This window comes from Poecilia reticulata, chromosome 1 (genome assembly GCF_904066995.2).
Source record: "Poecilia reticulata chromosome 1, P_reticulata-male-v2, whole genome shotgun sequence".
Lineage (NCBI taxonomy): Eukaryota > Metazoa > Chordata > Actinopteri > Cyprinodontiformes > Poeciliidae > Poecilia > Poecilia reticulata.
Genome location: NC_088830.1, coordinates 23,397,251 through 23,410,932, shown reverse-complemented (window position 1 = coordinate 23,410,932; position 13,682 = coordinate 23,397,251). Strand labels below are relative to the sequence as shown.

General features: G+C 41.9%; 1 protein-coding gene and 1 long non-coding RNA gene across 2 annotated transcripts; one reads left to right on the top strand and one right to left on the bottom strand.

The window, feature by feature from the left end:
- Positions 1-417: 417 nt before the first annotated feature.
- misp3 (MISP family member 3) lies at positions 418-11,180 on the top strand. The gene is made up of 4 exons (XM_008415751.2): positions 418-524; positions 4,046-6,438; positions 8,459-8,532; positions 10,512-11,180. The coding sequence occupies exons 2-4, from the start codon at positions 4,116-4,118 to the stop codon at positions 10,605-10,607; spliced, it is 2,493 nt and encodes an 830-aa protein (XP_008413973.1). The 5' UTR covers positions 418-524; positions 4,046-4,115; the 3' UTR covers positions 10,608-11,180.
- On the bottom strand, positions 1,214-2,709 carry LOC145552325 (uncharacterized). Its single transcript, XR_014088335.1, has 3 exons — positions 2,436-2,709; positions 1,655-1,757; positions 1,214-1,571 (listed from the first exon to the last, which is right to left on the bottom strand). It is a non-coding gene; the product is annotated as an uncharacterized LOC145552325 (long non-coding RNA).
- Positions 11,181-13,682: the final 2,502 nt, after the last annotated feature.

Here is a 13,682-nt window from a genome sequence, read left to right as displayed (position 1 = left end):
GTGTGTATCCCACCTCCTTCCCAATGACAACTGTAGATAGGATCCTTCTCTCCCATGACCCTGCATGGACAGGCAGGTATAGAAAATGGATGGATGTTGCCGTAGCTCACCTCATAGATTTCTTCTTTTCTTAAAGGATCACCAGTAAAACACTAACTACCTCCTCTCTTCCTCCCAGATGTGAAATCTTCGCGTCTCTCCAGCGTATTGTTTCATTTACTTACACGCTCTGATATTGTTACGCACTAATTGGATTAGTACTTTACATTTTCAAATCCCCGTAAGCCTGGAGTGCACGTGTTCCTGCGAACACACACTCTCTGTTCTTTTCTGTGTATTAGTGAATGTGCGTGCAGGGGGTTCAAGGAAGGTACACACACACACAATGGTAGGGAATACAAGCGCCGGAGAACGGAGCTGTGAGCACAAAGATTGGATTTGTGCTGATGACCTGAAAGCAAGCGAAGAGTTTCAGGCGCTTGTTTCTGTCAGATAGAGGCAGCTGGAGGGCAGTTTGCTGACAGGTATGTGCAACTGCAATCTAGTATTCTTCCATGCTTTGGTCTAATAGGAAATTACCGAACACAGATCTAAATTTATGACTGCCAGAAAAAATTACTGCAGCACTGGAACTTAAGTCAAATGAGAGCAGTGTGTTTTGTCTTACAGTAGCTAAAATGAATAGAAAGACGATGAATTATAAATAGGATTAAAACTATTCCATAGCAAGATTCTAGCAAGGGACAAACTAAATAGATTTTTCTTTTTGCTAAACGGCCTTAGATCGAAAACTGCATCTGGACGTGGCTCACCACAAAAAACTGTGACCATGTTTATTTCTAAGGGGGCTTCTTGCGGCTGTGTTATTAATAATGAACGTGATTTTGCTGTTCTTTTGAAAGAGTGGCTCTCGTTGCAGATAATGAGGAAAACATGGGCTCATTACGTAAAAGAGCTCTAATCCGCTGACATCCTGCAACTCCACAAATGAGAGTTTTCGAGAACCTCCAACCCCCTGCTTCCTTTGTAGGAAATAAAACCAAATCGTGCATCTCACCAGGTGTGGAACGCCTTTTGTTTCTTGCAGCAAATGAGAAGACGGGAAATGACTCATTACAACATGCAAAGCTTTCACACTCCAAAGTAGGGAGATTATCATTAGCATGGCTCTATAATAACAGGCAGTTTGTTCTGCTGCTGCAGCCCTGCAGGATCCGAGTACTAGAGTGTTTACAAAACTGGTGATACCCTTTGTGAATATGTTTTGCATGTTATTTTTATTTGGATTTTATCTGACATACTAAAACAAAGCTTTCCACGATTGTGAAACTTCTTTCATTTAAAACTACTTAGCAGAATCCCATGCAAGAAACTGCTTTCACACTCACCTCACTAGTAAACAGAATCCACATGCCTGTAGTTTTATTTCAGTATTAACCCAGGTTTGTTGGAAATGGTTACCAAGTCAACCGCATCATGAAGAGCAACACGGCAGGCAGATTAAACTTTCAAACCTTCCAACACTGGTTGGGCAAGGAGAGCATTAATGTCGGAATCAACCAAGAGAAAATCTGTGAAGAGCAACAAACCAAAACAATGCCAACTCAAATTTTTTGGACTAGACTCAAAATGTCATGTGTGGCAAAAAACTAACCCTGCACATCGCCAGGAACATTCAGGCCTCGTGATGGAACATTGTAGAAGCATGGTCAGGCAGGAATTTGGAGAGAAAATGGGTCAAGCTGAATAGAGTAATCCTGGAAGAAAAAAAAAAAAAAGCTGAGACTGTAAAAGATTTGAACCTGTGATGGAGGTTCACCTTCAAACAGCAGTCAGTCCTAAACATACAACCAGAGGTACAATGCAATGATTTAGATCAAAGCTCAGGTGTGTGTTACAACTGTCCTGTCCAGGTATAAATTCAGTTTATAATCTGTGGTTAGCCCTGAAAATTGATGTGTTTAGATGATCTCTATACATCTGACCAAACTCAAATCGCATTAAAAAATGTATTTTATTTAATAGCAGAAAACTGCTGCAAAAATTAAAACTGTTGCCTTCACATTAAGATATAGATCTATTTCATAACATTTTATGTTGAAAACTGTAATTCAGAAGCAGACGTTGATCTAGTATCGCAACATATGTCAACTACCGAAATCACTGAAAATGACATGTCTCATTGATATTAAACTAGGACTCAGACAATAGTCTCCTTTAGACTGAACATGAGTGACAAGAACCCAATGTTTCCCTTTATTCCTCCTGAGTCTAAAACCAGCCAGTGTACATTTCATAATGGGCTCTGAATGGAGCACTCTGTGCACATAATAAGCTGCTTCTGGTCCTTCTCATTTCCAAAAACAACAGAAAAATGCCTGTCATATAAAAGGACTCCAGGAAGCCGGACTTCTGTTTCAAGACCGGAAACCAACCTTGAAATGATGGTGGAGTGCTGTGTCTGCCACAGCAGGAAGTAGAGTGCTCAATTTCATCACCAATAGTCCAGAAACTGCACACACTTTAAACACACTCTGCAGCTGGCGAGTGATGCGCTGCTCTGTTGTGGATCTGCTTCTGCTGTTATTATTGTTGCCTCACTGTTCTCCATTCTTCCTGCCTATGCCCTATGTTGGGCCTTTTTATCTCCACTCAAAGGGCTGTGTGTTATTTGTCTATCGTCCCAATTCATCCAGCACTTGTCCCAAGATCTACATACCCCCTAATGATCAGTCATGGCACACGAATCCAGATTTGTCTGACTGACTTTGCAAGTGTTCATCATTTGTGGCAATTTGTTAGGATGCTGAACGAAAGTCTACGTGTGTGAGCACAATTCATCATAAGGGATGAGTTTAAGGACAATAAAATGGCAAGTGTGTGTATATGTTACAGAAACAGGGTTGGTGCGTGTGTGTGTGTGTTATCCTGAGCTATTCCCCAGCCTGTAAGATGATTACAGAAAGTTGTGCTCAGCAAAAAACTTTATTCTGCTACCTTGAAGCCAAAGCCTTGTGAGGCGTTACTGCCACTCTCTTGTAAAGCGGGAGAGCTCTTTCTGCTGTGAGAAGAAGACGTAACCATGGTTTTATATGCTCAACTCCAGCGCAAAGGCGGACAGTTTGTTTGCGAATCTCTGCTGAGTTCGTTGTCTTTAAAAGTCAGCCAGATGACGATTAAATGAGCTACAGCTGAGCTGTAGTTGAAAGATCATAAGCTCATAATTTTAATGCTATATTTAAACGGGACAATGCCACGCTCAAATGAGTAAAAAAAAAAAGGTTACTTTATATTTGTGGTCCCCAGTAGTTCAGACACAAACAGACAAACAAACACATGAGAATAAACACACACAAACCATCACAATCAATTAATTCACAACACAAATGAGACAACAAAAAAATCATGTTGAGAAGTAGTTATCGACATAGCGATTCAGGCACAGAGGAGTCTACATAACATTTGATTTCTTTGTTGCTGTGCATAATTACAAATCTGACAGTCAACAAAGCAGCTTCCACAGCACGACTTAGTTCTGAGGCAATGGCATCTGATTAATCCTCGTTTGCATACTAACTATTTAGCAACTGTTTGCTTGTTGAAATGTATTTATTGGAATTAGGTACACAAGGAGCAAGTTGTTTGTATCAAAACATCAGTTCACCCCCCCCCTAATAACTTTCATTGTGAGGTATGTCGTTCAAATGCCAGATAGAAACTGAAGTTTTTACGTTTGTCATCTGAATTTTTATTTTTAGTTCACCTTTATTTTACCAGGATAAAAATCCCATTGAGACTGAAAAACCCTTTTTTATAACTGCGTGCCCCTCTGTGATCAGCTTAGGCCATGTGAAATATTAGAGATAGCATTCAGCATGTCAGGATTTCTGCACAATAAATGTCACACTGAAAACAGATGATGATTCATTCAGCGGTGCAGGCACTGCAATAATAGCATTAAAAGTGGCTGACAATGTTCTGTTGTTAAACTCTGCTAATCACCATGCTGTTCCTCTCTCCCCTCTGCGCTCCCCCGTGCTTTTAGGGTTGACTGACTGGCTGGGGGCCCAACAACCTGATTGCTCAGAACATTTTACATCAGCAGTCGTGCTGCCATGGAAACAAAGCCCACAACCTGGCAGGAGCAAGGTCTTTTCACTTCTCTAGTTGAGATGCAGGGTGAAGAGGGCGCAAGCGTGGGCCACAGTGTTCCTCTACGAGAGAGAAAAGCCCCCAAGGCAATGCCTGAGGAGGACTTAGAAGCCCCGGAGCTTGGAGTCAGACTTGAAGCTCCACCGGAATGCCAGACAACCAAGATAATAGAAATGGTTGATGTAATCAAAATTGAAAATCAGAAATCCACAGATATTATTCAGCGGCCTATGAGAGAAACACGAGAAGCTATGACAGAATTGGAAAGAAGGCCTAAAAAGTTCTCAGATGCACAGGAGGAACCTAAAGAAGCAGATAATTTCTGTGAGAAGGATTTCCCGCCTCCACCGCCGCTCAGTGCCTTATCAGCAGCAGAGTGTGGTGAGAAAGAAGGGGCTTCTAGCCTGGAGGGTGAGGTGGGGGAGTGGATCAGTGAAGCCGAACCAACTGAAGTCACTCAAGAATGCGCAGAGACACCCAAACTTCTTGAGCCAGCTCATCGGGATGCAGACATAACATCACGGTTGAATTCAACAGCACTAATGAATGCAGGTGACAGTAGAAGCAATAAAACTGAAACTTCTGGGTCTCAGTCTGCCCGACGCTGTCTCTCCGACATGAGCAGCTCAGACGACAGAGACGCTATGAACTCTCCTCCTTTTGCCGATGAAAGTGAAGAAGAAGAGGGAACAGGTGGAGATGTAACAACTTGTCAGCACCGATCTGCTCCACGTGAGATGAGCTGCGTGAGTTTCCAACCTTCATGTTCCAATCGTGAAGAGACTGACTCAGTCCTGCCTGCAACGGATTCAGTCAGACAGGAGGAGGCAGTGTTGCCACAAAGTCAGTCTCAGCTCCGTCCCAGGAGATTAAACCAGGAAGCTGCACAACAGGTGTTTGGCCAGGGATCTCCACCTGGTTCGGCTGTTGCCATGGAGCTGGCCAATCAGGGAGGGGAAGCCTCTCAAGGCCATAGTTGCGTTGCAGCTGCAAGAGAAAGGAGCAGCAGGGTGGGGGAGAGGACAGAGGGTGAATATGAGCAAACAGGTGGAGTGAAAGGGCAGAATAAGAGCAGAGTTGAAAAGAGCAGGACGGCTGTGAGGTCACAGAGCAGAGGGCTGTTCAGGTATCTCCAGGCAGTGCAAACACAAGAGCCCAAGGCGGAAAACAGCTGTGGTATATCTCCTACAGCCAACAGAGACACCAGGATGAGGAGTGACACGTATGATGATAGCCAGAGTGACAGCGGAGTGTCAGCAGACTTCCACTCATACAGGACACAGGACAGCAGCACCAGCATGTCTACGGACTCTCCGGGCCCTGTCTCCTCAGAGACCCCCATCGAGAGGGAGATCAGACGGGCCATAGAGCGCGAGCAAAGCCTGAGGAGATCCAGAGGACTTCCGAACCAACGCACCTCTCCAGAGTACGTAGAAGTTCCTTCCAGAAAAAGTCTTAGCATGTCCTCCACTTCCAAGTGGTCCCAGAACAAGGACAGGGAATTTGCAGGCAAAAAGATGCAGCATGAGATTCACGAAGAGACTCGGAGGGAGCAAGACCTGGTCAAGATTGGGAAAATCCCTGGCTTCTATGACAAAGGCACAGTCCGCCAATTAAAAGAGAGGAAGCAACTCTTTGAGACCTTGCAGATATGTCCAGAATCGCCATTGACATTCTCACCGAAAAGTAAGACCCCATCCTGGTCATCTGGTAGCAGTGAAGATTTGAATTTAATTTTGGAGAGTCAAGATGAATCTGGGACATCCACCCCAGAACATAACACCTACACAGAGAGAAAACCCACGACGGTCAATACCTCACAGAGCCAAACCTCTGCCAAAGGTTTAGACCGCTCTGGTCTCAGAGGACCAAAGCTCTCAGAGGGGACCGGCTGTCAGATCATCATCATAGAAAATAGCCGAACCATTCCAACACAGAAACACTACAAAGCCAAAGCAGAGGCAAAGACCAGTCCAGCTCTTGAAACTGGAAAGGATTTCAACTCAACAGAAAAGACAAGAAGCTATGATGGGCTGGTGAAGGTAAAGAAGGAACAGGAGGAGAAAGAGATCTCACCGTCCAAGGAGAACCCTTTTTTCAAGCTCCGTTCCTCGACTAATTTAGATAAAGTGAGGCAGGATATCCAAGAGGCCAAAGACAGGGAGAAGGAGCTTCACACTTTGCGGCTCAGCCTGTATGGGGGAATCAATGGTGCCGAATCCCCCTCAGAAAAAGAAATCCCAGCTCCCAGTCCACTTCCCAATGGTAGCAGTGGACTATATGAAGGTTAGTGGATCAATTGTTGTAAAAACTGATTCTGCATGTGTCAGGGAAAACTCTGCAACTGCTTTTGTAACCACATTACTTTATTCCTTTGACATCCGTGGAAAATCTCAAAGATGTGCAAACAAGCGTTAGCATTCTGGCCTGTCACGCTAACATCAGAAGCTGTGAAAGGGAAAATCATGAGTCATACAGTTTGACTGTGTATGAAAGCAGTGAAGGTTGTTGAAAAAAAGTCTGTCTGAAGTTTTAATTCATTAATAAGTAAAGACAGAGTCTCATCTGTAGCTCAGCATAGAATTAGGGTTGACAAAAAGAAAAGAAATAACACTGAACAGCCTGGGATATTCTTCCAAGATCATCCTTTGAATCTTTGATCAGGCCAGTAAGCAATAAAATTATTGATCTTAGGATCACCAGGTTTAATCAAAATATTAGTGTGCAAATTATTGACACTGTTAAAGTGTAGTCTTTTGTAGACTTCCCTCTCTTTGTCTTATGTGTCGCTTATGTGTGAATTAGGATTAGACAGTCATTCTGGTAAGTAAAAAGTTACTCATAAATATAATTATTGACTTAGTTTGGTAGATATTTGGCTGAATCTTAAAGAATATCTTTAAAACTTCTGATACTTGAGCTGTTTGATTGGTTTCTTTACGGGCCCTGACAATATAAAGCTTAAACTTAGGTGGGATGATACAAGCTGATGAAGGCGAGAACAAAAAGAGAGAAAAATAAATTTCTGAAGATCATCAAAAAAAAAGGCAGTGGTGATCATAAGCCTGGACGAGGTCCAAACATGTTGGGATGGGTTGGACTCCACCAATCATCTTTATATGTACAGTAATGACTGGACTTTGAAATAAATACCAATAAAACGTTTAAACTAATAGCAACAAGACAAAAACAATTAAACTTTAAGCAGTTAAATGAATCTGTTATGTTTTTTGGTCCAAATGTTGCTACACTACATAATGCTAATAAAATGAAATGAAATAAAATGTTCTCACCCAGCCTGATAACATCTTTAATAGGCTACACTGTCAACAAAATGGGCCATAAATTCAGGGTGTTTAGCATAAAGCACTCGTATTCAAATCCAGGGTTGACGATGATACATTTTTTCACCAGAAAGGTGTATAACAATAGAAACTAAATAGCATTTCATTTGGAAGGACAACACCACAAAGGCATTGAGTTAAAGGTTTATTGAACGAAGAGGTTGTTACGAATGGACAGCGTGAGATGAAGGATCACCTGGGGAGACTTGTTGATGAAGGTTTGGGATGAGGAGGCTCGGAGTAGGGGCGCAGTCTTCTGAATATTGACTTTTTCTGAGTCTAACTCCAAGATGCAACATGAAACAAAGAAGGGAGGTGAATGAGGAAGAGAAGGAAGAGAGATGAGGCAAAATGGGGTTGAGGGTGGAATTGAAAGAATGTGACAGACGGAGGAATGGGTGAAGTGGGTATAAGCAGATGTTCCTTTTATTGGAGACATTTTCAGGTTTCAGCGTCCGAGGAACTCTCGGGGTACTGAAACCCTAACCCTAGCCCTTTTCCCATTGTCCTCTGTAATAGTTAAATGAAATGAGAGCCATTTTAAAACAAGTCCTGAGTGCTGATCTGACATAAAACTGAGGGCTGGAAACCACAGCTACATTTTATGTTTGATTACATTTCTGGAATAAAAGGTTAATGAATAAAAGAAGGCAGCAGTCATTTCAGTTTCAATAAAAGGTGGCAGAAAATGACCAGGGTGTGCCGCGGTGCAATTATATGTCCATGACGCATTGCACTTTACATAACATTTCTTAATTGTGCAACCTTTTTATGCTCCTTGGTATCTACTGCAATTATTTGTTTCTATTATATTGGTCGTCAGTGAAATTCTTCTCATGATAGTCTTTACTTTTACTGCCTCCTCATTAAGCAGTACTGTAAGCAGGGTCAGTCTGATAGGAACCATTGTGCCACACTGTGCTTTTTGTTTATCCTGTAATAACTGTTTCTGTGTCTTGCAGGACAGCAGACAGTGGACCAGGTGTCTGTGCGACCGCCTGTCCAGGATGAAGAGGAAAAGATTTTCCACCCAGAGGTGTGTTGGCATTTTAGTTTCCTTCCTTTCACCACTGCTTGCTTCTCTGCTTATAAGGGTTTTCCACTTTGTAAACGGCTGGGCCACTCTGCTACGAACATGAAAATGTAGGCAAATCGTCTCCCAAAGTCTCTCTCGATTGCTGCACAGAAAAACAAACTAAAGCTTTTCTAACTCTGTGTTTATGTGTTAATTAAAACTATGCATTGGGGGTTAAAGCAGTCTCCTAGCAGCATGATTATGAACATTTCTGTAACTGCTCTGGACTTTAATATATAATTATCACGTTTCAAAACCTCTCGGGAAGATGTCAGCGTTTCTTTTGCGCCAAATATGGGACACAAATATCTGATAAGGTCCTGAACACACAGCAAGGCACTTATCTTTGTAGATAAGGGAAGAAGGCAAGCAGCCCTACGACTGAGACAGAGAGGGAAGGAAACATGGAGTGTGGGAAGTGGGATTACGTGTGTGTGCACGTGTGTGTGCACGTGTGCGCGCGTGCATTCGACTCCAGAAGGGAAAAAAGGGGAGTCGTTTTGTAATGATTGACTTTTGTAACCTGTCTCCTGGGCTCTAAATCGCTCTGAAACGAATGTGTCTGTGATTACACCTGAGTACCGCTGTTTAATTTGGCGAGGCATTAAGGTGTGGGGCTTTAGCTGCATGGTTTGATCTGACATCAGCATGAGCATTTTACTCCCTTTCTTCGTCTGACTCTCCTTCCCTATTTGCTTAATGCCTCCGGCTTTCGTCCGATATGAGTTTAAGGATGAAGTCGGGATTCGGCAGGAGAGACAGGCCCTAATTGTTGACTTAGTCATACTGAACATGGCCTAGGATCAAAGTTGCATTAACTCCTTGCTCAGTGTTGCATTGTTACAGAATGATGGGCTGTAGAAGAAGCACCTTCATTCTGTTATTACCTTTACAGTGCCTTGCAAAAGTGTTCAACCCCTTCAGTATTTTCCCACTTTATCATATTTCAACCAAATATTCCAAAGATTGAGATTTTATGCTGCAGAGATAAATGTTTGAAAAGCGTGGCACCATTTTTGCACATCCAGTGATGGATTTTTTGACTGTTTTTCTTTAGAATATGTGTGAATACCAAATGTTTTGTCTTGCCACACACTGTCACTTGGATTTAGTCCTCAAAACCTGTCATGTACTGGGACATTTTAACATATGGATATGGTTTGATGTGAACAATTCTGTTGTAGCTCTGGCTGTATGTTTAGTGTCCTACTGGAAGATAAACCCCCTCCTCCCCTTTTCCTTCTGCAGCCACCACAGTTTTCCTCCAGGATTGCTCTGTATGTAGTTCCATTAATATTTGTCTCATCTCTGACCAATTTTTCTGTCACTGCTGAAGAAAAGTGTCTCCAAACCATGAGGATGTAGTACTATGTTTCACTGTGGAGATCGCTCTAAGGTCCAATAAGGATTCATCTGCCCAATGCTGTGTCTGTGCTTTTAGCAAACTTTAAGTGAAACTTCTTTTGGATTTTTTTCAACCAGGGCATTTTTTTTTTGCACCCCTTCACAAAAGAAGGCTAGTTGTTGTCTTGACAGAGGATTCCCACATCTGTGCCGTGGCTTCATCCTCCAGAGTTATCACGAGCCTCTCTGATTAATGCTGTTTTGGTCTGATCCCTTAGATTAGGTGGATAGTCATATTTTTCTTGGATTGCCATTGTGCAATATTCTCTCTGTAGATGAAGGATTGTGCTCTACATGATGGTCAGAGCTTCAAATATTGAAATAGATGGACTCTATTTACTAATTAGGAACATTTCAAAGGGAGTTAACTGACAGTACCACAGTACAGGGAGTTGAATGCAACTATAAGCAACAGGATTTTAGGTATCTATTAGATTTTAGGAAACCCCCATCTTCTTTTCCTTTCACTTAACATTGATGCCTCACGTTTCCTTGGCCATAGCTTCTTTGTTTATCTTAATCTGTTTTCCATCCAGGTTCGCAAGAGTCCCAGAACTCCAAGACAAAAGAATCCTCTAGTGCAGCTGTGGGAGTCGGGCCTGATCAACAACTACAACCTGGAAGACGACTGAGGGTCAGGGAGGGTTCACAGAGACCTACATTTTCTTTAATTATGGGGTGAAATCAAAACAGAAAGTGATCGGTGTGAAGAAGGAGGAAACATGAAACGGGAGGCAGCAGCATCAGTGATGAAAAGGAAGTAACATAAAGCAAATCAGAAAGACGTCGAGGATTAAGGCGAGAAAACGGGGCCAGGCAGGCTGGGAGCAAGACAAATGGCAGCAGAAGGAAAACGCTGCCTTTTTCTTCAGACGACAGGAGAGAAGAAAGACTGTGAGTCAGGCCACTGTGTTGCCTGCTGGCCTGCTTCTAATGCTGCAAAGACAAAAGACAAAAATATATATATATATATCGTTAAGGAATAAATGAAGATGACGAATAACGCAATAGAGACCAAGCAAATTATAAGAAAGCAACTGTTAAATCATGTTGGAGGTCTTTTTATTTTGATTTTCTTAAGTAATAATAAAGTTTAACATTTTGGTTTAAAAAGTTATAACTGTTAATTTTCTGAATAATGTACGAGGAAGCTGTATTTATAACAAAGTCCATGGAAATACTTTAAAAAAATAATGAAACAAATACTTTTTTTCATGCTTCTTGTTTTCTCTGTTAAATTATTCGTTTTACCATCTAACGAAACACATTGTGAATATGTCTTCTAGCGTAATGGGTGCATGCTTGTTTGGCGTCGCTTGTGATCTTCAAGCGAATCAGAAAAAAAAAAGAGGAACAGAAATCAATACGGAGATAACCAACTGCTTCCATTCGTTCCTATTCCCGAAACAACAATTACCGCCTTTTCATCAGAGCTGCAAGTGTCTTTACAAAAAACACAAACAACGCTTCACCTTTATTATTCACCTCTGATTGAACAAAAGGCTCCTCATACGTGTAATGAGCAGGATGAGGTTTACTTTTTGTTTCCTTTGATTTAGCAGCTTACTTCTTCTGTTGCTCACGATTTCATTGTTTATTTAGGTTTAAGCAGGTAGTACAAGAGAGGACATTAAAATTGTTTGTTAGAGGATTAGGTTAGGTGAAGAAGAATCCATCCTTATCATTTTCAGCCTCCATGGAGCATTAACCGATGCTTTTGTATTCTCTAAATGTTGAGGGTGTATGTACATATTTGAACATCTTTGGTGCATGTGGTGGGAAGAGGCTCGACAGCCACAATTAGTTATGACACATCATATTTAACGTCGTGTTGGATAATACAGTAGTACTGAAACAAACCAAACCTTACTGTTGTTTCCAGATAAGTCTTTTTTTTTTTTACATGCTGCAATAGTAAAGCTGAAATGGCACCAGACTTGTTATAAAACGGATCACATCTTGCTTGTAAAACGTGCATAGCTGTCAGCAGTGGTGGAGAAAGTACTCAAAAAATGTACTTAAGTAAAAGTACAAATACACAGACAAAAATGTACTCAAGTAAAAGTCAAAGTCCCACAGTCATCGCAGATGCAACATGTGTCTCAGTCAATACAGCAGGCTTTGCTAGCATCACGTCCACAGATCTTACCTTTTTTTAAGCTTTCCTTCCAAGTGATGTTAAAAATTGGATGAAGTCCCCACCGAAAGCGAAGCGCTGCTGATTTTACATGTCGCCATATCTTATGATTTATGCAGCGCTTCCGTACTATTATTTTACTGACGCTCAGAGAAAACCACTGCGCAGGTTGTCTGGAGCTTCGCGTGCGAGTAAAGGTGGAGCCGATGCGTGACAACAGACACTAAGTCACGTTATTGCTCGGATTTTACGGCGCCACCTTAAATCCCTGAACTTCACATTTTAACGGAAAAAAATAACACAATGTGACTTGGATGTAACGAGTAACGCGACAGTTTTGTAGAAATGTAGTGAAGTAGAAAGTACAGATACTTACTGTAAAATGTAGTGGAGTAAAAGTAGAAAGTACCCATTATTAAATCTACTTAAGTAAAGTACAGATACACGAAAATTGTACTTAAGTACAGTAACGACGTACTAGTACGTCGTTACTTCCCACCACTGGCTGTCAGCATTTATGCGTTATGTTTTGGAATGAAGCTAAAGCTGGAGTGAAACTGTATCAGCCCGGCTCTCTTCGGATCTGTCTTCTATCAACAAAGTTACCACTGAGGTCAGGAAATCTTTGTCCTCAGCAGAAATGAGAAACACCCTCTGCAGAGCTGCGTGCTTTATGCTCGGTTTCACTGTTTGTGGTCAAAGATGTGTCACCGTGGATACAGTTTTGGTGGGAACCCTGCTGGGCCTTTCTTTGTTTACGTTTGCATGAAGACGAGATGAGGGCATGCTTTTGTGACCTCCCAGTGTCCCGTGAATAATTCATGCCCTCATTCGGACTGGACACAGCCCGGCGATATTTCCTGTAAAGTTTATTGGCGGAACCAAAGCAACTAGGGAAACAAACCTCTTATAAAGTGTATTCTATCTGAGGCTCTTGCACAGCTGTGATGAATACACTCAAAAAGAAACGGCAAGCAGTAAAAAAAAAGCCTCGGAGAGGAACTCATCAATGTTCAAAGCTCAACATGTTTATTGTTGGGTTACATCAGAACAATGCCAGTTCAACATCAAAGATCATTTTCTTCTGAATTTGCAAGCCAGCCATCTTATCTCTGCGTTCGGTATCTAATCTGGCAGCTCTCCAGCCTCAAAATAAATGCATGCACCTATCTTCTGCTCAGCTCCAGACTCATTTCCATGATATTTCATTATCGCCGCTATCGCAGACTTCTAAACTCCTGCTGGCATGAAGTCGTCGGAGTAACATCGTGAGAGAGTCAACCCCGAGCCTCTGGTGCAACAATACATCTTTGGCAAGAGGGGTTGAAAATTTTATGAAGACTGCACTACAATTTGCAGTTTATTGTGCACATACCAGTAATTTTATGAAGGACAGGAAGAACTTATATGTCGATATCCAAGGTTAATTCTTTATTCACGGGGTACAAGTTATTTGTTTCCAACAACACAATTCCTGATAGCACAAACAACGGGGTGGAAATTGAAATTGCCTCGTACCAGCTTGGTTCCAGACCCCTCCGCTGTAAAACAATCGCTTTAAATTTGTTTA